Source organism: Lepidochelys kempii, chromosome 20 (assembly GCF_965140285.1).
Source record: "Lepidochelys kempii isolate rLepKem1 chromosome 20, rLepKem1.hap1, whole genome shotgun sequence".
Taxonomy (NCBI): Eukaryota; Metazoa; Chordata; order Testudines; family Cheloniidae; genus Lepidochelys; species Lepidochelys kempii.
This window is the reverse complement of record NC_136399.1, coordinates 25,905,005-25,931,694: the sequence shown is the minus strand read 5'-3', so window position 1 is coordinate 25,931,694 and position 26,690 is coordinate 25,905,005. Positions and strand designations below refer to the sequence as shown.

The following is a 26,690-nucleotide window of genomic DNA, read 5'->3' as shown; positions in this document are numbered from 1 at the left end:
GCTGTGGCGTCCCCAGGCTGTGTCTCTCCTGGCCCTATGCCAGCCTTCCCAAGAGGGTTGCTGCAGCTCTGATGGTGGGGGATCCCGGGGAGGAGCGTTACCTAGGGGCTAGAGCTCTGGGCTGGGACTCTGGAGACCTGGCTTCTAGTCCTGGCTCTGCCACAGGCCTGCTGGATGACCTTGGGCAAGTCATGTCACTGCCCCGTGCCTCAGTTTCCCCCCTGTGAAATGAGGATAATGCTGCCTCCTGTGGTGAAGCTCTTTGCGCTCTGCTGATAGAAAGTGCTAACTCAGAGCTGGGGCTTATGATTTATTTTCAACAAAACCAGCTTTCCTTCACTGGCTTGAGCTGGCTGCCATCTTGGCTCGTAATGCGTGTCTCCACCATCCTGCATTTCCTGCAACCTGCGTTACAAAGTGCTGGGCGGCCATTTCAGCCTGTAGCCCTTGATCTTCATCCCTGCATGGCATGAGCTCCCCCTGCGCCCGTGAGTATGACGTAGGCGTGGCCTTGTGAAAGAGGAACACAGGGCTGGTGTTGTGGAGACACGGTTGTAGCTTTTGCTTCAGACATTTCCTCTCTGGTTCAATTTTCTAGCTAGGGTTGGAGACCCGGGTTAACGGGCGTTTTAGGAAGACAGATCGAGTGCTGGGCTGTTTTACAAGGTAGCGTTTCTCCTCCCCACTGTCTCTGCCTTAGATTCATGCCCAGCCCCACCTTTGCTGAAAAATTGAGCAAGAGCGCACCACTGGAAGGCTTCCTAGAGCCCACCACTGGAAGTTTACAGACTGAGGCAGCTCAGGGTACCTTTAGGTCAAGGTAAAATGATGAGAACTAAGGGGTTGGTGCAAACCTGGGTTCGTGCATCCCCAGGAAAAGCTCCAGATCTCTGCTTCCCCGCAGTGGGTTGGGAATGGCTCTGAAAAGCCGGAGGGCACGTGCCTGCCCAGACAGAGTCACTGGGCCTGGGTCCTGTCTCTCTTACTCCAGTTTTTACATCAGTGTCACGCCGCTGGCTTTGGCGGAGTTTCTACTGATCCACGCGGCTGGAAGTGACGAGAGAATCAGGCCTGGAGTTTCTTCGGGAACATATGCCCAGGCACCGAGGCACCAGGCCAGGGCCCTGGATTTCTAGCACGGCACCATCTTGATTTCAGCAGAGGCAGGAGAATTACTCAGCTTTGCTTCATGCTCTTAGCACATCCACCTCTCCCCGGTGAGAAAGCAGCATCAGCCCTGGATTGCAAACAGTGTCGGGAATAAGAACAAGACTTGAGCTGTAGCCCAGGAAAGCTTCTGTGCAAATACACTGGTTAGTCTCTAAGGTGCCACAAGGCCTCCTGTTCTTTCTGAGGAGTCCTTGTGGCACTGTAGAGAGGAACACATTTATCTGAGCAGCGTAGGGAATGCAGCCCCATGGGTTTCAGAGCAGCAGCCGGGTTGGTCTGTATTCGGCAAAAGAACAGGAGGACTTGTGGCACCCTAGAGACTAACCCATTTATTTGAGCAGAAGGGTTCCCGCACTGGCCCCTCACCCGGTCTTACTGGGTGGGGCTGGGCTGGGCTGGGCTGGGCTTACCTAGTGTGACCTTCTGAATTGCTCGAGGCTCTTTTATTGAGTAGCCAGGCTGGCTTGTGCCAGCCCCTTTACTCGGGAATCAGGCCTATCGCTACCTTGCATTCCTGCAGCACCGGGGGAGGGGGGGACCCAAAGCACTTTGCTGGCAGGAGTCATTAAAAATTAACTCCTCCATTCCTAGCAGGGGCTCCGCTAGCGGGGACCGGTCTGGGGGGAGACCAGGACGGGCCATTACCATGGCTTCGGTTGGTAAACGACCCAGCCGGGGGGAAACGAGGTCCCCCCCTTGTCTCTGGTGGCCGGCGAGGCGCTCAGCACCCGCCCTACGGCCAGGACCTGGGGGGGGCCTAAGCCGCCCATGTCACATCATCCGTTCCCAGCTCCGCCCCCGCCGGTGAGGTTTGAAAATCACCCCACTTTAAACCCCTCCCCGCCGCAGCCCGTTGAAATGCGCTGACTCCAGCCCCACGGGCGCTGGCCACAGCAGAGCGGGCTCCCGGCGGCGGGTTACGGCGCGCCCAGGCCGGCCGCTGCACCGAGAGGCGCCCCCGGGGGAAGCCGGCATGGGGCAGGCAGGGGTCGCAGCCGCCCGGCTGGGGCTGGCGCTGGCGCTGCTCGTCCTGGCTGCAAGCGCAGGTAGGGGCCGGCGCGCGGCGTCCCGGGCGCGTGGCTAGGCTGGGGGGGGCGCTTGTTGCCCCCAGGGCGGGCTGGGGGGGGGCGCGTGGCTAGGCTGGGGGGGGGGCGCGTGGCTAGGCGGGGGGGGGCGCTTGTTGCCCCCAGGGCGGGCTGGGGGGGGCGCGGCTAGGCTGGGGGGGCGCTTGTTGCCCCCAGGGCGGGCTGGGGGGGGGGCGCGTGGCTAGGCTGGGGGGGGGCGCTTGTTGCCCCCAGGGCGGGCTGGGGGGGGGCGCGTGGCTAGGCTGGGGGGGGCTTGGCTAGGCTGGGGGGGCGCTTGTTGCCCCCAGGGCGGGCTGGGGGGGGGCGCGTGGCTAGGCTGGGGGGGAGGCGCTTGTTGCCCCCAGGGCGGGCTGGGGGGGGGGGCGCGTGGCTAGGCTGGGGGGGGCGCTTGTTGCCCCCAGGGCGGGCTGGGGGGGGTGGGGCGCGTGGCTAGGCTGGGGGGGGCGCTTGTTGCCCCCAGGGCGGGCTGCGGGGGGGGCCGCGTGGCTAGGCTGGGGGGGGCGCTTGTTGCCCCCAGGGCGGGCTGGGGGGGGGCGCGTGGCTAGGCTGGGGGGGGTGGGGCGCGTGGCTAGGCTGGGGGGGGCGCTTGTTGCCCCCAGGGCGGGCTGGGGGGGGGTGGGGCGCGTGGCTAGGCTGGGGGGGGTGGGGCGCGTGGCTAGGCTGGGGGGGGGCGCTTGTTGCCCCCAGGGCGGGCTGGGAGGGGGGGGTCGGAGGGAAAAGGGGGTGACTGGGTGGTCCTAGAGTGTGATGTTGGGGCTCGGGGGGCCCCCCCGGCTGGGGCAGGGGCTAGTGACTGCCCGGAGCCCCCTCGCTGCCTCCCCAGCATCGCGGCAGCTAGAGGTGGGGGAGACCCCGCGTTTCTCAGGGTGAGGGGCTTTCCTGCCCCCCCCATTGCCTCCGAGGGGGGGCGGGTTACTGTCAAGCCGCTTCCTCGCTGGGGTGTTTCTCCCGCGTGGGGAGGGGCTGGGAAGTCGGGGGGGGCTCAGCCCCCCCCCCCGTGGGTGGGTGGGGGGTGCAGCTGGACTCACCCCCCCCTTTCCTAGCCACCCCTTAACCCAGCTGGAAACCTCCAGGGCCCGTCTGTCTCCACCCGTTGCTGCCTCCTAACCCCCTTGACACACGCTGCTCCCCCCGGCGTGGCTAGACCGGAGTTACTCCGGATTGACACCCCAGCGCCGAATCAAACCCTAGACCGTGCTGGGGGGGGCGGTCTCCGTAGAAGGAGGGTTCAGTGATCAGGGGATTGCAAGGGGGACTGATTTGGTCTTGAGGCGCCCCTGAGCCCAAAGTGCCGTCAAGGGGCGTTAGGAGCCCAAAGTGGGGGCGTGCGAGGTGGGGGGCCTGGTGGCTGCTCTGGGGGGGGTCCGCGGTGGGGCTCTGAGGTGAATGGGGGGGTCTGGTGTTGGGGGGGGGTAACGGGTTTCACACAGCGGGGGGGCACTGTCCGGGTGAGGGGGGGACTGGAGAACTTGGGGGCGAGGGTCTGGCACCGTGGGTGGGCGGGGCCACCCGGATGGGCGGGAAGGAAAAGGGGCGGGGCCCCGCCCCTCTCCCCCCCTCCCTTTCCGCCCCAGCCTGCGCGCGCTGGACTCTCCCCTCGCCCATTGGCTGTGGCGGCAACTGGCCACCGGGGAGGCCCCGCCCCCTGCCCAATGAGAGCTGATGTGGGCGGAGCCCAGCCTAGGAGTCCCCGTGTCTCTCATGACCCCCCCCATGTGAGCCCCCTGGATCAACCCCTCTTCCCACATGACCCCTGAGCCCCCCCCAGGGTCTCTCTCAGTGACCCCCCCCATATGGCCCCCTTCAGTGTCTGCGTCAGCCCCCCTCCCATCATGACCCCAGACCCCCCCCAGGGTCTCTCTCAGTGACCCCCCCCATATGGCCCCCTTCAGTGTCTGCGTCAGCCCCCCTCCCATCATGACCCCAGACCCCCCCCAGGGTCTCTCTCAGTGACCCCCCCCATATGGCCCCCTTCAGTGTCTGCGTCAGCCCCCCTCCCATCATGACCCCTGAGCCCCCCCCAGGGTCTCTCTCAGTGACCCCCCCCCCATCATGAGGTCAGAAGGGACCATTATGATCATCTAGTCCGAGCCCCTGCACAACGCAGGCCCCTATTTACCATGAGGCCCCTAGTGTGTACTGAGCCCCCCCGTGTGTACCCCCCCTGCAAATCCCCTTCCCCCCCATAAACCCAGGACCGTCCCCCCAAGAGCCCCTGGTGCAGGTGTCTCCAGCACCCCCCACCCATGGCCAGCGTCGTGCCCCAGCCAGGGGGAGCGGGACCTGGGGCGTTGGCTCCTTTGCTGACTTGGGGATGTGGCTGATCCCGAAACTCATGTCTGTGGCCAAGCCCGTCTCAGGGTGTGAACGGTCGCCCTGACTGCAGCAGGACCCCGGGGAGCTGCAGCCCGGCCCTGTCCTTAGTCGCTGAGTCTAAAAATCCATAAACAAGCTTCAGAGCCGTGGCCCCAAGGCCATGGCCCCACGTCCAAAGCCCCTTGTCAGGCAGCCTGCAGCGTGTGTCAGAAGGGACCTGCTTTGACATGCCAAGGGCTGTGACCAAGGTGAACCCTCCAGGCCTGTTCCTGGTACACTGGCACGTTTCCGTCCCATCCCCTCAGCGCTTCACGAGCGAGGATCCTGCGTCGCTCTGCGTCTTGTGTCATCACTTACACTAGTGCAAGGGGCTACCCATTCGGACTTGGCAGCGTTTTGCACCTCAGTGTGCAGGAACGTAAATCTGTTCCGAAGGGCTTTGTCTGCACCCAAATGCCTGTTGCTTTGAGTGTCAGGTGGGCATTTCCTTGCTTCCCCTGAGTGGTGGCTGACTGCAGTCTTTTTTTTGGGGGGGATCCCCCTAATTTTTTAAAAACATGCTAGTATTCAAAAGAAGAGAGACACTGCGTGAGTTGATACAAAAGACTAACTGATCAGCTCAGTGTTTAGTAGGGTGTCTTTGAAGCTACATACGGTTTTGGTTCAGGATCTCTCTCCCCCTGTTCAAAATCCCCATGCAGGGGTGAACTCTTGGGGTGTTTTTACCCAGGCGCTGCTCTCTGCAGCCAGGGAATGTGCACTTGTGCTCTGTCCAAGAAAGCAGAGAGTTGTTATATGCCTCTGTAGGCAAATATCTACCTGGATGTTCAGCAACCACAGAGGTCACTGTAGCATTGCTGTGCTCTCCTAGTTACCTCTGTAGCCAAAAATCCTAGTTAGCTGAATCCACAGCCTTGGGCTCCCCCCTTCCCCACCCCCCTTGGGTGCAAACGCTGGGTCTAGATAGCCAGCATTGCTGTAAATTGGGAGTGTACCGGAATTAAAGCTACTGTAGGGGAGCACCTGGATCTTTACTAGTTGCAGATGTTGCTGTCGCATTCATTTAACTAGAGCAAGAGGCAGAGTCCCTTCCCTACAAATCTTCCTTTCCCTCTGACTTCACCAGGGCGCTGTGGGGTCTTGAGAAATCAGTGTTTCCTTTCAGTCGAGCACAGTGAGCTGTATTGAACGTAGGGTGTTCTATTCAGCAGGAAAGGAAACTCATTGCTCATCGTACAAATCTGGCTCATTCGAGATTTCTCTGCCTGTGTCACAGAGAGAGAGAGTTTCCACAACAGGCTGCGTGTCACATTGGGGCTGCTTCTCCTGGCACCCCGTGAGCCAAACTGTGCGGACATAAAGTTAGACTAAGGGCCAAATTGATGATGGTATTTAGGCACCTGGAGATGCTGATAGATTCTTTTGTAAATTCCTCTAGGTGCCTAACTCCCAGTGACTGTCAACCCAACTCAGGTGCCTTTGTAAATCTGGTCCTAAGTCTGTAGAGTAATTACTCTGTTACTTTGTCATTACTTTGCTTTGGCCTTATGAGCTGTTCCTGATCTACACTGATTCCTCCCCCCCCCATGGACTCCTGCCATCTGCGCTAATTGCCTAGTGCCCTTGATTTTCCGGAGTGTGATTCCAGGCCCTCTGGATCTGTTCCCTTGCTTCTCAGCTCCTTCTGAAGGCTGAATGGAGACACGCTGGGTTTCAATTGCTCGTGCTCCAGGGCGACCTACAGCAAAATGCCACTAATGAATGCACATGGTTTTCTGGCTGAGTACAGACTCTGGAGTGAGTGCATTACTCATTCATCCTTCCAGGCGCTGTCAAGGGCATGATGTCGTTGCTACAGGGAGGTGATGCTCCAGACGCCCACGCCAGGCAAAGGGGCTTTGCGATTGGCTTTGCCAGCGATTTGAGGAATTTAACTGTATTCCAGGCATTCTTACAAACTAGGCAAGGGCTGGAGTGATGTTTTATCCTGAACTTGTGACCTGAGAAAGCTGAAATGGAAAGAGTAGCTACAGGCTTCTATAACCAGCACTTGCAGGACTTATGAACGGTCTGTGGCAAAGTGGAACCTGCCGTGGAAGTGGTTAGAAATCGTCTGTCACGTGAAAGGGTGACTTGAGCTCCCCCTAAAAAATCCAGCCCTAAATCTCCAACTGGAGCAAATAGAACATCACAGTTCTAAGTGTCTGCAGTGAAAAGTATTTAAAAATTAATTTGTTTCTAGGACCAGTAGAGAAAAATATACATGTTGCCACTAGGCAATGGTTCCTTTTGCTCTCCACTCTCTCTGTGCAGACAGCAGGTGTGTGTGGTAGGACAATAAGCCAGGCAAAGTTTAATTTGATTTTTAGGGAAGATAATTGAGGATGTCGATTTGAAAAGGAAGTGGTGTTTTTTAGTTGCTTAAACTTTTTAATGTAAATTTCAAAGCGTTTCTTAGATGGGCGTCTGTTCTGGCCAAGATGGCAGGGTCTCTTCCATTTAAACCCAGAAATACTATCTGCAAACCACCCACTCCCGGGGCAGTTGACCATGGTCCGATGGGATGCCGGATGCCCCAAGGCTGGGTTGAGAAAATCAGTTTGGAGAGTCTTGTCGTCTGACTGTCCTCTCCTGGGGCTCAACAGTCAAAATGTCTCCTCGGTGCTTTCCAGCTTTTTGTTGCTGCGGCCATAAAATGGCGTGAAATGGTTTAGTTCTGTCTAATCTAAATCCCCAGCACCAGTGGTGGCTGTCAGGCTGCACCCCTTGCAGTACAAATAGCCTGACAAAGAGATGAAAACCCCATAAGGGATGCTCTTCTTCCACAGTCAGTAGTGCATGGGGCTGCGCTGGGCAAAGCCGAATGAGTGGCTTTCTCCTGCAGTGCATTGACTGAAGTATTCTTCTGAGCAGCCTCCGTCTCTGGCTAGGTTCGCACTAATGGGTTAATGGGAAGTAGGTTGCCTTTACTGGAAATTGAGCAGTGCTGTTGCGAATTGTGCCCAACAATCCTGTTGTTAACTTTGCTTGGGCGCTGCTAGTTTCCCACATTAAAGGTCTGTGTTGGCTCAGCGTTACCTTGATGTGGCTGAGCTGTACGGGGTCCTTGCACTTAAGGCCTGCGAGGGGCAGAAAATGTTGAAATCTGCAAGTGACGCGCCACTTGGCCATGAGCCCCTGAAAGCTTTCCCCAGGTGAATGGAATCACTCGAGCCCTGATCCTGAAAAGACCAAAAGGTGGGCTTAGCCCTGCCATGGGAGCAGCCCCAAAGCTAAGCAAGTGCGTGTATGTTCCCAGGCAGCATCGGGGCCCAGACGAATAGGGATGCTGCGGTGACTCTAAAGTGAAGTGAAACCAAGGGATGTCTCAAGTGCCACTTTGATGTGTCTGACCTTGTAACAGACAGAGCTGCCAGCTCCTGCTAGACGTTTCCTCTGGCTGTAGGACAGGGCCCCAGCCTCAGATCCCTCAAGAATCTAGCGTTTGGCCTGGCTGTGTGTGGTTAAAGTAAACCGCACTAGAGGTTGATGTCCAAGGCTTTCGACTACATAGGGAGACTGTTACGTTGCTGGGAACTGGCTTCCCCAGATACAGATGCTGTTTGCTTTCTTGGATCCTTCTGCGCATCAGCTGACGTCTGTGTAGCGACAACCCCATCTTAGGATTGTCTACGCTTAAAACGCTTGTGCCAAGTAGAGAGGCTCCCGTCAGCGCAGGTGATCCACCTCCAAGAGGCAGTAGCTAGATGGACGGAAGAATTTGTCTGTCGACCTAGCGCTGTCTCCATGGGGACTTGGGTCAGTGTAACTATGCACTCCGGGGTGTGGATTTTCCCCACCCCTGACGGACGTAGTTAAACCAACCTCATTGTTTGGTGTAGCCCAGGCCTTTTGGGGGAGCTGTAAAAAACAGAAGGACACAGGGTTTTGGAGCTGTGTGTTAGTGGAACTTTCGTAGGGCGAAGTCAGATCCAGCGAAGCCCAGTTAAAAATGGAAGGAAAGTCCCAGGTAGCTTGTGGTTCCAATCGAGAGGAGAGGTGATGTGTGGGCTGTACTTCTCGATGCCTTCCTGCCGGAGCCACAGCTGCCATCTTGCGTCTTTTCCTTCACAGAAAGAACATTACAAAGCAGCCGACTGTTGGCCTCTTGGGGTGCCTTACTGTCTGTTCACTCTTGTCCTGATGTCAGGTGAAATAAGCCATCTAGGCTGGAAAAAATGCCCGGCTCATGTCCATTTCAGTGCCACACGATTTGCAAATTAGTAACCATTCCAGATCCTGGGAAGGGCACTGTGGTCAGGGCCAGCTATATAATAGACTGACTTCTAGAAAGGCTCCAGTCTGCCATTACCCCTCATGACAGGTGCAATCCTGTAACAAGGTGCATACTAGAAATGGACCAACAGCTGCAAATTCAGCTGGAGGGGAGGAAGGTTTTTACTTCAGGCCTCCCGAGTATTTAAACTCGGGTGACGCAACCGGGTGTGCATGTGAAGGCAGGGAATAGATTTCAGTGTTGTGCCAAAGATGTCCCTGTGGCTCAATCACCTGATGGTGTCTTGTTTGTGTTAGGCTCTGGCTAGCAAACACTGAAGTGTTGGTGGAGCCAGACAGGAAAAGTACTTCTCCTTTGGAGAGCTTATCTCGGAAGATTAATAGCTGGGCTGAGCCCCGGCTGCTGGTGGTGTGATCCTGGCTCCTCCTCGCCGTGCGCTGGGATGACTGCGACACAGAGCCGGGGCGGCTCCCCTGTTTTAAGGGCGTGTGAGAAATGACGTCTTGTGAATCAGCTGAAACTCAGCTGAAACTCGGTGGTGTGCTGCAGAGCAGCAGCAGTGGGAGGAAAACCCAGTGTGCCGTGAGTCAGCTCATGCCTGAGATGTGTGTGTGTCTGTTTCGCAGGGCGTGTCGGATGCCAGCTGGGATCTGAGGGCCGCGCACAGTCATGTACTTCCCCCCCGGGGTGCAGGAGCCGGGGCAGAACAGCCTAGTGCCCGGCTAACCCTGGTCTCTTCTAATCATTGTAGTTCACTGTAATTCTCCGCGGCTTGCAGCGGGACTGTCCCTTGAGTTTTGAACATTCTGGCTGACTCCAAGCATCAGACAGTCCCAAGCTGGGCCCCATAAAACCATGAGATCTTAAAAGTGGACTCTCTTGGTGTAGGAACTGGGTGGCCCAGCAGTTAGAGCACTAGCCTAGGAGCTCTGGGTTCAAATCCTGGCTCTGCCAGACTCCCTGTGTGACCTTGGCCCAGTCTTTGGGCCTCCATTCCCATCTGGATATAATGGCCCTACCCTGCCTCCCAGGGGTGTGTTTGAGCCTAAAGACGTTAAAGGCTGTCAGGTGCTCAGCTGTTCTGGTGCTGGGGAGAAGGACCTTGGGTATGGCTGACATGTTTGAGATTTCCCCCAGCAGCTAGGGGGCTAGGCAGCTTCTCTTTTAAATTAAAGCTGATTTGGGGGGGAAGGGGTAGGAATGTAAATCACCAGACCCCAGAAGCTGGGCCTTCACAAAGGCTGTCAAATATCACAAGACTTGCAATAGACATGGCAAGCGTTGGCAGGGCTGAGCCGTTCTGTTCTCGAATCCGGCTTCTGTCCCACTGGGGCAAGGCACCTTCTGTTTCCTAAACCCCACTTGTTCCATGAAGGGCTGATGGGGCCCCGTGTTCTCCACGGGCCGCCGTTCCCCTGCAGCACCATGGGACGTGGCCCTGTTGGGTCCCTTTTAGACTGGTGGATGTGAGCCGTGGGAACTGTGTAGTGGAAAAGGTACCCTGCTTTCCAACCAAAAACTCCCGGCTCCTTCTGGTCGCTTTCACAGTGTCTCTAGTCGGGTGATGGTATTTCTTAGCACGGGTTGAACACCGGCTCCCTCTCTCCTGTGGATGAGCAAGGACAATTCATTTCCTTTCCTCTCCAGCGATGCTTTTCCCAAGGCTTCTGCTTGCATTGGCGAAAGGGATCAAGGCTGGAGGAGCAATTCTTTAATGCTCAGCTGGTGTAGGGAGACCGGGAATTGCTTCATGGCCCCGTGCAATGCCCATATGCAGAATGCCTGTAAAAAGACACTGGTGAAGTCTGGGCCCACTGAAGCCACAAATTCACTCCATGGATCTACCATGAAGATCTTTAAAATGTGGATTCACTCAAGTGGGGGACCCCAATCCCCATGGATAGTGGGGCTCCGATCAGAGCTGGGAATAACAGCTTGCGTCCAAAGATGCTGAGAGACCTTGGTTTGCCCCTCTCGCCCTCAGATGGGTTAAGGGGCCAGATCTTCAGCTGGTGTGAATCAGGATGGCTCCCTTGGCATCAGTGGTCTATGCTGATTTACACCAGCGGATATCGCTGGAGCGAAGTCGCTGTGGAGCAGAGGATCTGGCCTGTTATCTCGCCCGCTGCAGCAGACAGGCAGATGAGGGATACTACGGGCTTAGCTGGAGTTTTTCCAGGGATGAACTCGACTTATAGGGTCTAGTCCATCTCCGGCCATGCAGCGTGGTTCCTGACGGAACATTTCCGAGCGCTCTGCTTCGCTGTCTGCACCCCGGCTGCTGCTGCTCCCCTGGGAGCCTGTCTCGCTCTCCTCTCCGCAGCTAACCTGGTGGCCTCTTGTTTCCCTCGCAGCAGAGGAGAAATGCGGTAAGACCGAGTTCCAGTGCCAGAATGGCGAGTGCATCCCCTCCAAGTGGGTGTGCGACGGGAGCCCGGAGTGCAAAGACGAGTCCGACGAGTGGCAGGAGACCTGCAGTAAGTAGCCACTCCAGGAAACCGAGCAGGGAATCGAGGGCCGATCTCATGGGAGGAGATGTGGAGCAGGGCGGGCCTGCATCGGGGCAGGGGGGACCCCCGGGGGAGGGTGAAGAGCTGTTAAAGGGCAAAGTTGGCCCAAGAAGAAATGGGGGCAAACTGGCCAGGGATCGACGCCAGCTGGAAAGGAGAGGAAATCTTTGAACCATCCGACAGAGGGAGGGAGGGAGGATCTGGGCCAGCCAGGGTGAGATGACAGGGTGGCCCGTGCTAGCAGGGACTGGCCTCGAGGTCTCATCCAGCCCCATGTCCCCTGCACCCAGTGCAGTTCCTGAGGCCGTTGCCTGTTCCTTGTCTCCTCCAGAGTTGGTGACATGCAAGTCAGAGGAGTTCAGCTGCGGGGGCCGCGTTAACCGGTGCATCCCGGCTTCCTGGAGGTGCGACACCAAGGCGGACTGCGAGAACGGCTCAGACGAGCGGGATTGCCGTAAGTTGCGCTCGGCGCCGGGGCTGTTCGGGCTCCTGGAGCCAAAGGCCCTCACAGAACGTCCTGCATGTCTGGCTTTAAAGGGAGGGAGCAGGGCCCGGCATCCGAGCGGGCATGTGGGGAGGTGCTGGTGCTGGAGGGACTGGTTTGGTCTAGGGGAAACCGGGGAATCGTGGTTGCGGGGTTCTGCTCCCAGCTCGGGGAGGGGAGGGGGGCTAGTGGCTAGAGCAGGGGGACCTGGGAGACAGGCTCCCGGGTCCTACCCCAGCTCTGTAGCTGCTTTGTTGTGACCTTGGGCACCTCGCTTCACGTCTGCACGTCGAACAGGGCTGGTGCCTAGCTGCAGTTGGAGGTGTGACTGCTGCACGCATAGACAGAGCTGAGTTCGCTCCAGGATCAGCCTCCCAGGCCGCCGGGGACGTGCTCTGGGGGCTGCCCATGCTCCTGGGGCTCTGTTGCGGCCGTTCACGCTAGCTGGCTTGCATGGAAGGCGAAAAGCGCATCAAGTCCTGTTGCAGGGGCCAAGTCTCTCTCCCTAGCCCCCTGGCATGGGCCGCTGATTCCCCCCCCCCCCACCTTGCCCCTCTCTCCAGCCCCCTGGCGTGGGCCGCTGATTTCCCCCCCCCCACCTTGCCCCTCTCTCCAGCCCCCTGGCGTGGGCTGCTGATCACACCCTCTGCCTTGCCCCTCTCTCCAGCCCCCTGGCGTGGGCTGCTGATCCCCCCCACCTTGCCCCTCTCTCCAGCCCCCTGGCATGGGCCGCTGATTCCCCCCCCCCCACCTTGCCCCTCTCTCCAGCCCCCTGGCGTGGGCTGCTGATCCCCCCCACCTTGCCCCTCTCTCCAGCCCCCTGGCGTGGGCTGCTGATCCCCCCCACCTTGCCCCTCTCTCCAGCCCCCTGGCGTGGGCCGCTGATTCCCCCCCCCCACCTTGCCCCTCTCTCCAGCCCCCTGGCGTGGGCTGCTGATCACACCCTCTGCCTTACCCCTCTCTCCAGCCCCCTGGCGTGGGCCGCTGATCCCCCCCCACCTTGCCCCTCTCTCCAGCCCCCTGGCGTGGGCTGCTGATCACACCCTCTGCCTTGCCCCTCTCTCCAGCCCCCTGGCGTGGGCTGCTGATCACACCCTCTGCCTTGCCCCTCTCTCCAGCCCCCAAGAGCTGCATGGACGACCAGTTCCAGTGCCACGGCGGGCAGTGCGTCTCCTTGGCTTTTGTCTGCGACGAGGACCACGACTGCGAGGACGGGAGTGATGAGGCTGACTGCCCCGCCCCGACCTGCAACCCCAACATGTTCCAGTGCAACAACTCCGTCTGCATCCCCAAGCTATGGGCCTGCGACGATGACCCCGACTGCCCGGACGGCTCCGACGAGTGGCCCCAGAACTGCGGCGGGCGGGTGGCCCCTGCCCCCAACCCCTGCTCGCCGCTGGAGTTCCACTGTGGCTCCGGGGAGTGCATCCACGCCCAGTGGCGCTGCGACGGGGGCTTGGACTGCCGGGATCGATCAGACGAGGAGAACTGTGGTACGCCGGGCACTCTCTGGGCGGGGCCAGGCAGCTGCCGACTTCTAACCGCGGGGGGAAGGCCTGACGCCTGTGACCGGCTGCGGGCCACATTGGCTCCTGGGAAATGAGTCGGGTTTTCAGTGCACTTCCTACTGGCCCAGTCTCCTGCCTCCCAACCAGCTCTAGTGGATCAGCATCGGGAGAGGCCTGGAACAGCCCCAGATACTGATCTGGGGTCCCGTCCAGGCCCAGGGCTCAGCCGTGTTGGCTGAAGCGTGAGGTGGGGCGGGGAAACCTGGCCTTAAGAAAAGACCGGCCGTACTGGGTCAGGGCAATGGTCCATCCAGCCTAGTGTCCTGTCTTCTGACAGCAGCCAGTGCCAGGTGCTGCAGAGGGAATGAACCGAACAGGGCAATTATCGTGTGATCCATCCCTTGCTGGCCTCTCCCAGCTTCTGGCAAACCGAGGCTAGTGACCCCGTCCCGGCCTGGCTGTCTCCTGGGCTGACCCTGCTCAGGGATGAATTGGGAGTGGCTGATATGATAGTCACGTTGCTCGCCTGCTGCCTGGCAAGCGACCGCTGTGACTGCCCCTCGTTCAGCTGGCGTGTTCACCGGGGCCGGCTCCAGCCCAGAGACGCCGTGTGCTTTCTGGGGTCGGATTTAAATAAAATCCCTCCAGAGCAAGCGGGGTAGAGACCCGAGCTGGCTTTCCCCGGGCAGCGGGAAACGCCGCGCTGGTTGCTTTTGCAGCTGGGTCCTCAAGTCTCTGCCTTCCTCTCCATCCCCTCAGCAAAGCCCACGTGCCGCCCGGACGAGTTTCAGTGCAGTGACGGGGCCTGCGTGCACGGCAGCCGGCAGTGCGACAAGGAGTATGACTGCAAAGACCTGAGTGACGAGGTCGGCTGCGAGAACGGTGAGTGCTGCAGGGTGGGCGCGCCCGAGAGACCCGCGTGACCTGGCGTTCGACAAGCCCAGGGCCGCCTCCTGTGGGCTTGAGCCAGATCACCAATGCTCTCCAAGCTGTCCTAAGACCAATGGTGCCCATTTGGGCCAGAATCTCTAGCCGAACAAGGATTTCTGCAGTCACAAGTCGTGCCTACGTCCTAGGATGGCTGGTACTCCTGGGGGCTTCTGCAGGGGCGCACAATTCATGTGGCCTCCATTTTTCTGTGCCCCCCCCCCGCCACAAAAAAAATCTGCTGGGGGACACGCCCCTCTTTCCAGGCAGCGCATCTGTTCCAGCATGCCCGGAGCAGCCTCCGAGACGGGAGGGGCGCTGGACGTGCATGCCTGGGTGATTGATCACTGTCGGGGGGAGAGGGGGCGCAGGGCTGGGTGTACACACGTGCCAATGAGAGAGACTCTGTCCCTCTCCCTTGCTACTGCAGCTGGCTGGTGTGGAAGGGTCGGGCTTTTTATTATGCAGGAGGCGGCTAGAGATACAAATGTAGCAGCCTGCCTGAGTAAATTGATCTCCTTCTTTGAGGCAGAAATGCAGCAGCCTGCCTGCTCGTAACATTGTTAATGTTCCTGGTGTTAGTTAACGATTCCCATTCTCAGTCCGTTCCCCCAGCAGCAGAAAACCTGGGACAGTTTTCAGGCCCCTACACTGCCAGCGTGGTGTAGAGGAGCTTTACCCTAAGTGGCAGGAAAGGGATCCTCCACTAGGAAGAGCGATGCGCTTTCTCGCTCGTTTCCTGTGCCGAAGTGGCACCATGGGGTTCAGGATTTATTTTACTTATCCATTTAAAAGCAAGACTCGGAGGGCAAATAAAACCTTTCCCAAGCAGTCAATAAAATGTCAGGACAGTCCGAACCCAGCACTTCCCAAAGTACCCAGCCAGGTCCAGGACAACGATGGGTTTAGCAAAACTGAGAGACTTCCATGTGGAATTGGCTGCTGTGCTGAGCTCTTAGCTGGAGGAGGGGGAAGACTGAACCCCCCCACCCCATCCCATCCTGGCCTTTCTCTGCACAGCTGGAGGTGAGGCGCTCAGTCGGCAGACCTCTCCAGCTCTTGCTGAGTGGGGCAGAGCAGCCATCCAGGGCTTGTCTGTCTTACAAGAGAAGCCCAGCAGGAAACTCAAGAGACTCTTCCTTCCTTCCAGTGACTACCTGCGAAGGGCCTGACCAGTTTAAGTGCCGCTCTGGGGAGTGCATCGCTCTGGACAAAGTGTGCAACCGGCAGAGAGATTGCAGGGACTGGTCTGACGAGCCCATCAAGGAGTGTGGTAAGAGTTTGTTCTGTCGTGCGTTGGGCGTGCTGCCTTGCAGCATCATTGCTCGAAGACACACAACTGGCCAGAGCAGGGCACCATCCATTCAGGGGAGAACAGATGGCTCTGTTGAGCTGGGATCCCAAGTTTCTTGCAATTGGTTCTCTCACCATTGCTGGATCCTACAGACTCTCTGATGGGTTTGAGGAAGGGGGCAGTGAGTGTCGTGCTTACAGACACCTCTGCTCGGGACCTGCGCTGTGTGTCGATGGCCTTGGAGGGGCGGGCAGCTTAGGTGAAAAGCTTTGCTCACCATCGTCCACTCATGCCCCAGTCGGTTTCCTTCCAGATACAAATGAGTGCCTGGCCAACAAAGGCGGCTGCTCCCACATCTGCAAAGATCTCAAGCTTGGGTACGAGTGCCTGTGTCCTGAGGGCTACCAGCTGGTTGGCCAGAAGAAATGTGAAGGTAGGTTCTCCACCCCGCCGTCAACCTCCCGCCAACTGCTGCATTTGGCTTTAAAATCCGCTGCCAGGTGCGGTGACGAGTCTGGAGCAGTATTTTTAACTGCCTCTCGCTGGCCGTGGGGGACATTTCTGTGGCTTTGAGGGGTAACGGCCGCTTTTAAGCAGCATGCTCGGAGACCGCTCCCGACAGCACCGCAGCCTGCAAGCGCCGTCTGACAAGTGAGGCCCGTGAAGGTCCTACTCCGTCCTGACTGGGCCATATTCAGTGCAAAGGCAGGTCCGTTTACCGTCACCAGACGTGTGGCTGTCAGTCCCGCCTTGCTGTGCAGGGGGCTTTGCTCCGTCTAGCACAGCTGACTTTCCACAGGGTCCCGCTGATGAGTTTATGCGACCTCCGGCTCTGGCCACCATCCCTAGCCCTGAAATTGGGGCTATCCGGTTTTTATAATGGTGGTAAATGTAGCTCCCTTTCTGAAGCCCATTCCCTGCTCTACCTTGGCAAGACCCTTTTTAGTATCTCCTCTGGGATTGTGACACAACAAACGCATGCGGCTCTCAGCCTCCCGGGAATTAAAAAAGAAAAAACTTTTCCCTATGTAAAATCTCTGCTGGGACGTCCTGTCTCTTACATTTCAAGGGGTTTTTAACTGCTTCCTCTTGGGGTTTGCAGATATTGACGAGTGTCTGAACCCCGATACGTGTAGCCAGACCTGCGTGAACCTGGAGGGAAGTTACAAGTGTGAATGTAACGAAGGATACCGGCTTGACCTCACTACCAAAACCTGCAAAGCCGTCGGTAAGTCAGCAACTCCTGGTTCTTGGGGGCACCTCTTTTGGTTTACACTCCTGTATCTTTTGGCCAGGCGGGGCTAAAAAAATACTGCAGTATTCTTGGGAAAACTGGGGTTCGCTTCACTGTGCAATGCAGCATCTGGTTCCTAGTCCCTCCGTGCAGCCAGGCTGGTTCAGGTCTGCCTCTTGCCGGTCCCAGGTCTGTCTCTCAGCAGTCCCTGCTTTTAGGACCATTCCCCATCAGCGCTTCCCAACCGTAGGGTCAGGTGACTCACCAGGAATCTGAGAGCAGGATGTTTGCTTAAGGAAACTGTTGCAAGTGGTTAATGAGAAACCCACGGGCTATTTCCCAGCGCCTGGCGGTGTCAGGCGGAACCGCCCTGTGGGATGGTAGCTGTGGCCACGGCAGGTGTCTTGGTGTTGGACTGTGTCTATCGCTGTGAACTTCCAGCTCTGCCGGGCTGTTCCCTCTTCCCGCTCGCGAAGGGGACCGGGCGCATCTTGCCTGGGTCTAAGCTAATGGCCCTGTCTCATGGCCCCCCTCTTCCTTCCCGTCCCTGCTAGGCACCATCGCATACCTCTTCTTCACCAACCGCAATGAAGTGAGGCGCATGACGCTGGATCGCAGCGACTACGGCAACCTCCTCTCCCACCTCAAGCACGTGGTGGCCTTGGACTTGGAAATCGCCGAGCGCAAAATCTACTGGACTGACCTGTCTCAGAAGAAAATCTACAGGTACAGCCGGTTCTGCTGGGGCAGCCTGGCTTTGCTAGCGATGGGCGCGACCCAGACCTGCGCTGGGCAGGGGTAACCCGACCCAGCAGGGTGTGAAGGCCGCCCCCAGCTGATAGACCCTCCAGCAAAGAAGCTAATCCCGTTTCCCAGTGGAGGGGGGTCCACATAGTGAAACCACAAGCCCCTTCATGGTAGCCCCAGCAGAGACTCCCGTGAGGTCTCCTCCCTCGGCTGGGAGGGGTGATGTGGGCTGGGGGAAGCTGGCCCTGCTGATCCCTAGGCTGTCCTTGTCCTGTGCCTAGAGGATGTCTGTCTCCAGGACTGTTGGTCTGGTGTCTTCTCACCAGTGCCAGAGTTTGCCCTTGATCCTCCGCTGGCAGAAACCGTCGCGGTTCCGTGGCATTCATTGGCACTGCCCTGACTGGCCTGTTGTCTCTGCTTGCCTGCAGCCCTGCTGCGAGGATGCGCTTGGTACCACTCCTCCAGTGTGCCTTGGTCCAAGCCCCAGGCTCTAACCCATCTCTCTTCTCCCCGGCAGCACCCAGATAGACCAGGCTGACAACTCCACCCACCACACCACTGTGATCAGCACCGGCCTCCAAGCCCCCGACGGCATCGCCGTCGACTGGGTCCACGGGAACATCTACTGGACGGACTCGGAACTGGGCACCGTCTCTGTGGCCGACCGGGAGGGTGCCAAGAGGAAGACCCTGATCGAAGAGCCCGGCTCCAAGCCACGAGCCATCGTGGTGGACCCCAGTCACGGGTACGTGGCTTTAAAGCCGTCTCGTGTGTAACGGGAGGAGGGGAAGTGCCCATCAGAGCTCCTGCCAATCTATGAGCATTCCCTAGGCAACGCAGACAGATGAGGCATCTGATGCCCTGACTGGAGAATTCAAACAGAGATGGGCTTGAACTCTGTGCCCAGACTCAGAGCTTTCTTCTCCAGGTTGTGCTAGCTTAGCCTGTCCCCGGTGAGCAGTGGTTTCTAATCTCCTTGTGCCTCCCTCCTGGCAGCTTCATGTACTGGACGGACTGGGGGACTTCTGCCAAGATCGGAAAGAGCGGGCTGAATGGAGTGGACAGCTTTCCTCTGGTGAAAGACGGCATTGAGTGGCCTAATGGAATAACTCTAGGTATGAGGGGGGTGTCTGTGGGTCCCACTGTTCCCTGCCAGAAGGGTGAGCACAGAACTGAAGGAATGTTCCCTTGAGGAGAGCCTGGGTAGGAGAATGCAGGGGGAAACCGATCGGAAACCAAAGGGAATTTGGCCAATATGGTTTCGCTGTCCTGGGCACTGTGCTGCAGTGACCCCTTTCAGCCCAATATTTCTATGGGTCGAAGAACAAACACCAGGGCTAGAGTAACGAGCTTGCGGGGGGTGTCAGTAACACACACTGAGGAGGGTTTATTGGCCAAGACTTTCAAGTCTGGGAGCCCAAAACTAAGCTCCTCAGGGAGTGAGTTTCTTGGGAGCTTCTGAAAATCAGGCCACTGACTTAAGCACCCAAATATAGATCTTCTGAAGGCCAGAAATTGTCTAAAGCGAGGCTCCTGAAACCATCTGTTGTGTCCCATTTAAATCGGGTTTCTTTGACCTCTTGGCTACGCGGAGGTTTCAGGCACGCGTACGAGGTGTGCTGGTGGGTCTTGTTGAGCCAAAGATGTCTTTGGAAGCTCTTGTTTCTGTAGCTTTGGGGAGTGTTAGCACAGAATGGGACGTAACGTTCCTTTCACGTGGCTGGATTCTCCATGGCTTGGCTGAATGGGGAGGCTGGCTTGTCTAGAAGGTCTCTTAGCTGAGTGCTCCAGCTCCCTGTGAGATCTCTGCTGCCCTGGAGCCCCTGGAGCCTTCACTGTACCTGGGTCCATTTCAGATCTGGTAAACCAGCGCCTCTACTGGGTAGACTCCAAGCTGCATTCCATCTCCAGCGTGGGCGTCAATGGGGGCAGCAGGAAAACCATCCTCGAGGACCGGGAGAGACTGGCTCACCCTTTCGCAGTCACCGTCTTTGAGGTGAGTCTTGGGTCTAAGCTCTCCTGTCTTGGATCAGCCTCGCAAAATCATGGTGGAAACTTAAACGTCCCGGGACAAAATCAAAGTACCTGCCCCTGGCATCATGGGGCTCCCTGCTTTCAAAAGCAGCTTGTGATGTGGGTGCCTCTGTGATTGCCCGACTTGACACTTCAAAAGAGGCCTGGCTTTTTCCCCCGCTCTCCCAGCGAGCACTGAGCACCTGCCCTCTGAAAATCCAGCCACTTTAAGGGATCCCAAGTTGGACACCCCGGTAATTGCTAGTCACTCTTGAAAAACATTCACCTTGGAGTTAAAAGCCTCTCCGTGTCCCGGCACCTGATGTAGCTTGTGTTGGTGGGTGACACTGCATTACAGGCTCCAACCTGGTCTGACACCACCCCGTTCTGCTGGGGGCTGTGTAGACACAATGGAAAAGCCCGTCCCAGGAGCTTACGGCTGACGTGCTTTGTGCACAGGGGCTGTTCCGAACGTGGCCGGTCTCCTGACTCGGCTCATCTGACGAATCACTAAATTTCTAGCCTCTCTTCAACCCCCGATTCCATCCGTTGGGTCGACTGCTTAGAGGAGGAAGGTCTGGGACTGCCTGGACCTTGCACCATGCAGAGATCAGTGATGCAACTTGCTGTGGTTACAGAGGCCAGGCATTTGTCTGCCTCTTTGTCAGTATTTGCTCTTGTGTCCCTGGCACGTACTGTTGTGTTTTCGGTGAGTGGGTGTCGGGAGGAGTCAGTGGCTAACGAGGGGGCGGCTTTTTGATTTTTTTCCATCTCGAATCCCACTTCAGGATAAGGTGTTCTGGACAGATATCCTCAATGAAGCCATCTTCAGCGCCAACCGCCTGACTGGTGCCAACATCACCCTGGTGGCGGAAGACTTGTTTTCCCCGGAAGATCTCGTCCTGTATCACAACCTGCGGCAGCCAGCAGGTACGGAGGTGCTCATCCGGTCGACCCGGAGTGTGCCGGCTGCGGGACTCTCTGCCCCCACGCTGGGATCTCCTTGCAGAATCCCTCCGTCTGTCTCTGGAGCGCCCCCCCATTGCTTTCGATGCTCATGCCTGTACTCTGTGCCCTCCCAGGCGTCAACTGGTGCGAGAACCACCCTCTCCCGAACGGCGGCTGCGAGTACCTGTGCCTCCCGGCCCCCCAGATCACACGCCACTCGCCCAAGTACACCTGTGCTTGCCCCGATGCCCTGCACCTCGCTGCGGACATGAGGAGCTGCACCAAAGGTACGTGGGGGAATCGGTCACCACTTCTGCTGCCAGCTCGATGGCGTTTCCCGCTGCCTCTGTGCCGAGTTTTCTGTAGAAGGCCTGGTCCTGTTGGAGGGGGCAGGAGTGTTCCCTGGTGGTTAGAGCAAGGGAGTGGGTAGCCAGGACTCCTGGGTCCTATTCTCAGTGCAGTCGTTGACACCCAGCATCACACAGGGAAAGTCACTTGACCTCCATAGGCTGCCAGTAAAATGGGCAGAGAAACCTCTCTTCCCACCTCTCCGCTAAGTGTTAAATTCCCCTCCCAGATCCTGAAGTCCCAGCGGCCCCCAGAACCACGCCTGGGAGACCTGCCGCCAGCATCACGCCTCCGGCCCGGCTGCTCACCACGACCAGCGTGCTGAAGCAGACAGCAAGGCCGCCGGCTGCCACCCGTGCCAGCCCCGACCTCACCACGCCAGAGATGGTCACTCTGTCGCAGCAGGGTAAGAGTGTCTTTCTATTTCTCCCCCCACCCCCGACAAGCTCAGGGGGCAAACAGCCTCACTTCTGCAGAACCATAGCTAGAAATGCTGTCCAGCAGTTAGAGCAGAGGGGACTGGGAGTCCTGACTTCTGGGTTATGCTCCCAACTCGGGGGAGGGCAACATGGTCTAATGGTTAGAGCCGGGTGTTCTTGGTGTCCGGACACCTGGCTTCTATTTTTCAGTTCTGGGAGAGGAGTGTATTCTCATGATTAGACGGCAGGGGAGAATGGGAGTTGGGACTCCTGGGTTCTAATCCTGCCAAGGCATCAGCTTGCCTGAGGTCACTGGGCTTCTGTGCCTCAGTTTCCCCACCTGTAAAAGGAGGCTGATGCAATCAGCGGCAGAAGAGCCAAGAGTCAGCCAGTCGCTCTGTTGGCTACTGTGACAGTGGGATCTCTGTACAGTGCCTGGGATAGACAAGCCATCCTTTCCACCAGTCCCATCCTGTCTTGAACGGCCACTTGGCTCCTGCCCTTCTGCCACGTGCTAACTGGCTTCTCCCCCCTTCCTCCAGCTCGCAACGACGTTGCTGCTGAGACCAACCAGGACAAGCACAGCGGCCCCACTGTGCTCTCCATTGTCTTGCCACTGGGTAAGTTCCTGTTCCTAAAACGCTGGCTGCTCTGAGCAGCCTCCTTCTCTGCGAACGAAATTGCCGGGGGCTTGGATCCTGGCTGTTCCCTGCCTTGGTTGCCAAGGCATCCGGTCATGGCCATCGGGTTCAGCGGCTTGCCCCAGTCTGGAATTGGGAAGGAATTTCTCCCATGAATGCGTTAGGGACCCCTGGGGTGGGCGCCTGCCTCAGTTTCCCCATCAGTATAATGGGGAATAGCAGCGCTGTTGTGGAGATGAACACATTGGATTCTGAGGCACTCATAGTCCCCATCAGCGGGGTCTAAGTACCAGAGAGAGAGAGAGAGACCTCCGTTACCTCTGATCCATCTTTCCCTCCCATCGGTGATTCTCTGACCTCGGCTTAAATGCTTTGCCGGATCAGGACCGGTTGGGGGCCTCTGTGCGCCATGGGAATTTCACATCCCAGCATCTTCCGTAGTGAATCGATACAGACTGTACCATTGCCTCACGGGGGCAGGGATTGAATAGAACTTCTCAGGTCTTGTGTTTAATTCCAGCAGTTACAATAACGTTTCCTCCTCCTCTTACCTCTCTCGCCCCCCCCAGTGCTCATTAGCTTAATCGCCTTCGGTGCTTTCCTGGTGTGGAAGAACTGGCGCCTCAAGAACACCAACAGCATCAACTTCGACAACCCCGTCTATCAGAAAACGACGGAGGACGAGATTCACATCTGTCGGAGCCAGGACGGATACACGTACCCATCGGTAAGCCAGTTCCTGCCTCTCTGCTAGCTGCCAAAATCTGCTTGCAAAACAGAGTTCTGACCTGTACGCCAACCGGGAGGTCTGCAGTCCCTGCTGAGAGGAAGGTGGCAAGGAGCCCAGGGTCCAAGTATGTCCCCAGTCTGTGCTCTGCTAGGAGTCTTCCAAGAGCCGCAGGCATGGCCTGCACGCAGGGCTGGCAGCCAGGAACGTCTGAGCAGAGCTGGGCCAAAAAACCTCTGCTTCGTCCGCAACTTTGGAAACTTAAAAAAAAAATGTTTCCGGGTTTTTTGTCCGCTGGTTTGGTTCGGAGTAGCTTTAACTGAAAGGAATTGCTTAGACAAAAAGCTGTGTCAAACCCAAACAGTTCAATCGGGACATGTTGAAACTGGCTGCTTCAAAAACGCAGTGAAATTGACGCCTGTGTTTGAGAAACATTTGCGGGGTCGCTGAATCTGCTTTGTCAAAAGTTTTTTTGGTTTTTTTTTTTTTTTTCCCCCACCCAGCTCGGGGCTTTGGCAAAGTCACTACTCATCTCACGGGGATAATATTTCACACCTCCTCGGGATCCTGGGAGTACCACTACCCCCTACTTGATGGAATCAGAGTAGTTGACTGTCCTAGCCCCCATACTGCCAGCAGCTAAGAGGAGTTCTCCTTTAGCACAAGCAATTTCTGAAGCAGAAGTTCCTGCCTCCTATTTCCCAATGGCCGATACACCCTGGCTAGTCAGAACTTCACCCAGTAGGGACAAACCCTGAAGTCTGAAGCAGCCGCTTTGTTTGGTTTCTGAGGCTTAGCTAGATCCCCACCCGAAGGAGACCCCTTTGGTAACGGCTGAAATGTGTTTCCTTGACAGAGACAGATCGTCAGCTTGGAAGACGATGCTGCATGAACCTGGAATGTGCCTCCCGCCAGACTTTGCTGCTCGTTTCACGGGAGGGAAGGACGCGCCACGTCTTTCTCCCCCCCTGACTTTTTGATTCTTTAACGACCGTCCAATCCGCCCACAGTGCCGCACCACTTCCTGAGTAACTTGATGAGCCTGCGCTGCTTCTCCCCCAGCACACTGTTCGCCTGGCTCTCAGGGGAGGAGACGCATGTGGTTTGACTCATGGGGTTTTTATGTTTTATATATTTAATACTTTTTGTATCGGATGCAGTCAATTTCCCCCAGGGACGTACCTGCTGGTTTTCTTCCGTTTTTATCTGGGGAAAGAGAATTTTTCTTACGTGGGAAATCGGGGGGGCTGTGCAAAGAAACACAACTTCTCTGGATGTAAGCTGGCAGTCCCCACTGCTACAGCTGGTCAATTTCACTAAAGGGCTCAGGGCAGAGAGGAAGAATGGAGCCTGATCTGTATCAGGGACTTAAAAACCAAATCGGTGCTACCATCACATCTGTACTCGGTGTCTGCCTGCGTGCGCCCCTTCTGGGGAATGGATGTTTGCTTGGCTCTGGAATCCCGCCCCCCACCCCGACACATATGCATGTCCCATGTCTCTTTCCCAAGCAGGATAAGTCTTCAGACACGCCCCCCCCCAGGCAAATATGGCACGACCCACGTGCTTCTCTCGGTCAGCGACACTGGCATGTGAACAGGACGGTTCTTTGGAGATGGGCCGGTGCAGTTGCCCTTCGCCGATTCCCGTCGCCGGGTTCAAATGTTGTAACTTCTCCCCCAGCCGCCTTGCACTTTTTGGGGTTCTCTTCAGGGGGGGTTGTATATTTTTGGTAACTTCTTTTTTTGCACGGTCTTTCATTTTTTCCCTCCTTCCCTCTTGCGCTGCAGGGTTGGCAGAGCACGGGGGGGGGGGGGGGGGGGGCGCAAGGAAGAAATCCAAGTTGGGCTCAAAGAGGTCTCGTTGCGTTGGCGCTGTGCTGATGCTTAGTACTGTACGTCCTCTGCGCACCTGGCTGGGAGGGCAAAGAGGAGCGGCTTGTGCTGGCCAGGGCAGTAGGAAATGTAAGCCATGATAGTGGGCTCTGAATTTTTATTACTGTTTACAGTTGCCACATGCCTTAGCACTTTGAGTCTTGATAACAGCTAAGCCGGCTGCCTTCCCCTGCCCCCCAATTCCTCCCTCCCTCCCTCCTGCTTTGTCTGAATGCTTTTTACAGCCCCACCCCTGGAACTGCCCTTTTTTAAAAAAAAAACAAAAAACAAAAAAAACCCTGCGCAGGATTCTGCACCCTACCAAAAATACCCAGAATGAAAAACCTTCTAAGCTTTTGTGAACGATGGAGCTTTTCTCTACCCGTGCTCGACAGCGTACTTGAGTTACTGGCATTCCCCATGTGCGTATATCTTGCGTTGGAGCGACTTTGCTCACAAACGTGCAGGATCAGGGCTTAAATGTTGCCTTTCTGATTTGGTACCTTCCCTATTCAGCCTGTCTGCTGGGGGGGAATTCTGCATAGATGTGAGTTTTAATAATCGAGGTGTGGGGAAGGCAGTGTAATGTTCCGGGATCTAAAGGTTAAAGATAACAAAAGGGCAACTCTTCCCGCCTTGGCTTAGCCACCCTTTCCCTCGGGCCAGGGAACACGGCTACAGACCAACGCAAAGAACTCGCCCCTTTCTGCCTGAAGCTGTGACCAATTCAACTTTTCTTATTTTGAAGGGTGTAAATAATGTCTGTGTACAGCTTATACATAGTATCTATGGTCACACACACTGGCCTTTTGTGTGTGTTTGTAAATGTTTGGCTGGAGCCATTTCCTGTATGTAAAATATGATTTATTTATTTTCTCGATTTCATGGTTGCTGAGTTAATTTCTTCCTTCATCCCCCCCCCCTTTCTATTTTGTTTGTGGGGGTGGGAGGGTGTCTCCACCTGCCAGCCAATTTTTCAGTGAATAAAGGGATTTTTGCACTACTGACCGGTCTCCGTCACAACTGGCGCCTACTGGGGAAAAGTGTCCTCTACAGTCAATAAGTGTCACAGATTTAAAAAAAAATCCAAGTGTTGAAATTTCTATTCTAATATGATCAATTAAATTTTGGAATGGAAACTATCAGTAGAAACTTCACCGTGTCCTTCTCTTTGTAATTAATATAGACTCTTAATTAGTTACATCTCCCTTTTGAAGGAGGGGATAAGGTTTGTGGAGGTTTCCCCCCCACCCCTCCAGTTCTTCTGACTCTCAATTCAGGAAAGCTTGAATTCCATGAGACCTTAAGCATGTGGTCAAAGCTAAGGGCCTGCTTTCTTGAATTGTTTTTTTATATATAATTTAAACAAAGGAGATTCTTACAAGTTCTGTAAACTCTGTTTCCAGGTTATCTTCCCCATTGGGCACACCTATTTGTAAATTGCCTGGCAAATGTGCTGATATTAATCACTAACTGTGCGGCATAATGTTAATCTATCGATCTCTGTCAGTTGCCCTCTTTTAACTGCATCTTTAATTGTGATCATCTGGCTCCACAGCCAAAAAATAACCCTTACCCTGGCATTTTTACTTGAAAAAAGACATTACGCAGACATTACTTGTATAATACTCCCCAGCCACTTACCCTTCCATAAGGGCTTTTGATGGTAGCTTAGTGGATGCCGGATGATCAGTCATTAGACTCTAGCTCCCTGGGGCGTGACTCTTCTGCTGATTTAAGCAAGGGCTGCTGCATGGATTGATTGCAATCAGAGATGGCTCAGAATATGCCGCCGTCTGTTCTGTTCCCCTCCTCGGCTGTCGTATCCATGTAATCAAGCCTGAGCTTGCTCTTCAGTGGCTTTGAATACGTCCCCTGAAGTCTCACATGTGCCTGCAGAATAAGGCACGGGTTGGCTGCGCTCACGTAGTCGAGCTGCACGTACTTATTTAAACCAAGTGACTCTTAAAGAAGGAAAAAAACATCCTATGGTAACTTCTCTAAACTTTGTTGCCTTTTATATAAACACAACTGCAACCTGTACCCGGAACGAATGTTGGGTTCTGCAGCGTCTGTCCTCCGTTATCTAAACCAACTTCTAATGCTGGGCCTTCAATCCAACATGAGCTGGTGTTTTTCTGTCAAATACAGAGACCTTTATAAGGAGAA

The 26,690-nt window shown here is 56.4% G+C and overlaps 2 protein-coding genes across 3 annotated transcripts in view; one reads left to right on the top strand and one right to left on the bottom strand.

The window, feature by feature from the left end:
• YIPF2 (Yip1 domain family member 2) overlaps positions 1-3,250 on the bottom strand; it is a 125,841-nt gene extending 122,591 nt beyond the window's left edge. Inside the window, exon 1 of the mRNA XM_073318871.1 lies at positions 3,237-3,250. The gene's annotated coding sequence lies outside the window, so the exon portion shown is untranslated. The remainder of the gene's footprint in view (positions 1-3,236) is intronic.
• Positions 2,019-25,526, top strand: LDLR (low density lipoprotein receptor). Of its 2 annotated transcripts, none has more exons than XM_073318863.2 (18): positions 2,019-2,216; positions 11,205-11,324; positions 11,689-11,811; positions 12,960-13,334; positions 14,109-14,231; positions 15,427-15,549; positions 15,884-16,003; positions 16,673-16,798; positions 17,359-17,530; positions 18,069-18,296; positions 18,548-18,666; positions 19,408-19,547; positions 20,353-20,494; positions 20,647-20,799; positions 21,090-21,266; positions 21,822-21,899; positions 22,490-22,647; positions 23,504-25,526. In XM_073318863.2, exons 1-18 carry the CDS (start codon positions 2,144-2,146, stop codon positions 23,537-23,539), a joined length of 2,586 nt encoding a protein of 861 aa, XP_073174964.2. In that variant the 5' UTR covers positions 2,019-2,143; the 3' UTR covers positions 23,540-25,526. The 2 variants fall into 2 exon arrangements, with proteins under 2 accessions (XP_073174964.2, XP_073174962.2); XM_073318861.2 differs by having other exon boundaries at positions 11,202-11,324.
• Positions 25,527-26,690: the final 1,164 nt, after the last annotated feature.

Coding starts and splice junctions, on each gene's coding strand:
- LDLR (XM_073318861.2), top strand. CDS start 2,144: ATGGGGCAGGCAGGGGTCGCAGCCGCCCGGCTGGGGCTGGCGCTGGCG. Junction 2,217..11,201: donor CGTCCTGGCTGCAAGCGCAG/GTAGGGGCCGGC, acceptor TTTCCCTCGCAG/CAGAGGAGAAATGCGGTAAG. Junction 15,550..15,883: donor CGAGCCCATCAAGGAGTGTG/GTAAGAGTTTGT, acceptor GTTTCCTTCCAG/ATACAAATGAGTGCCTGGCC.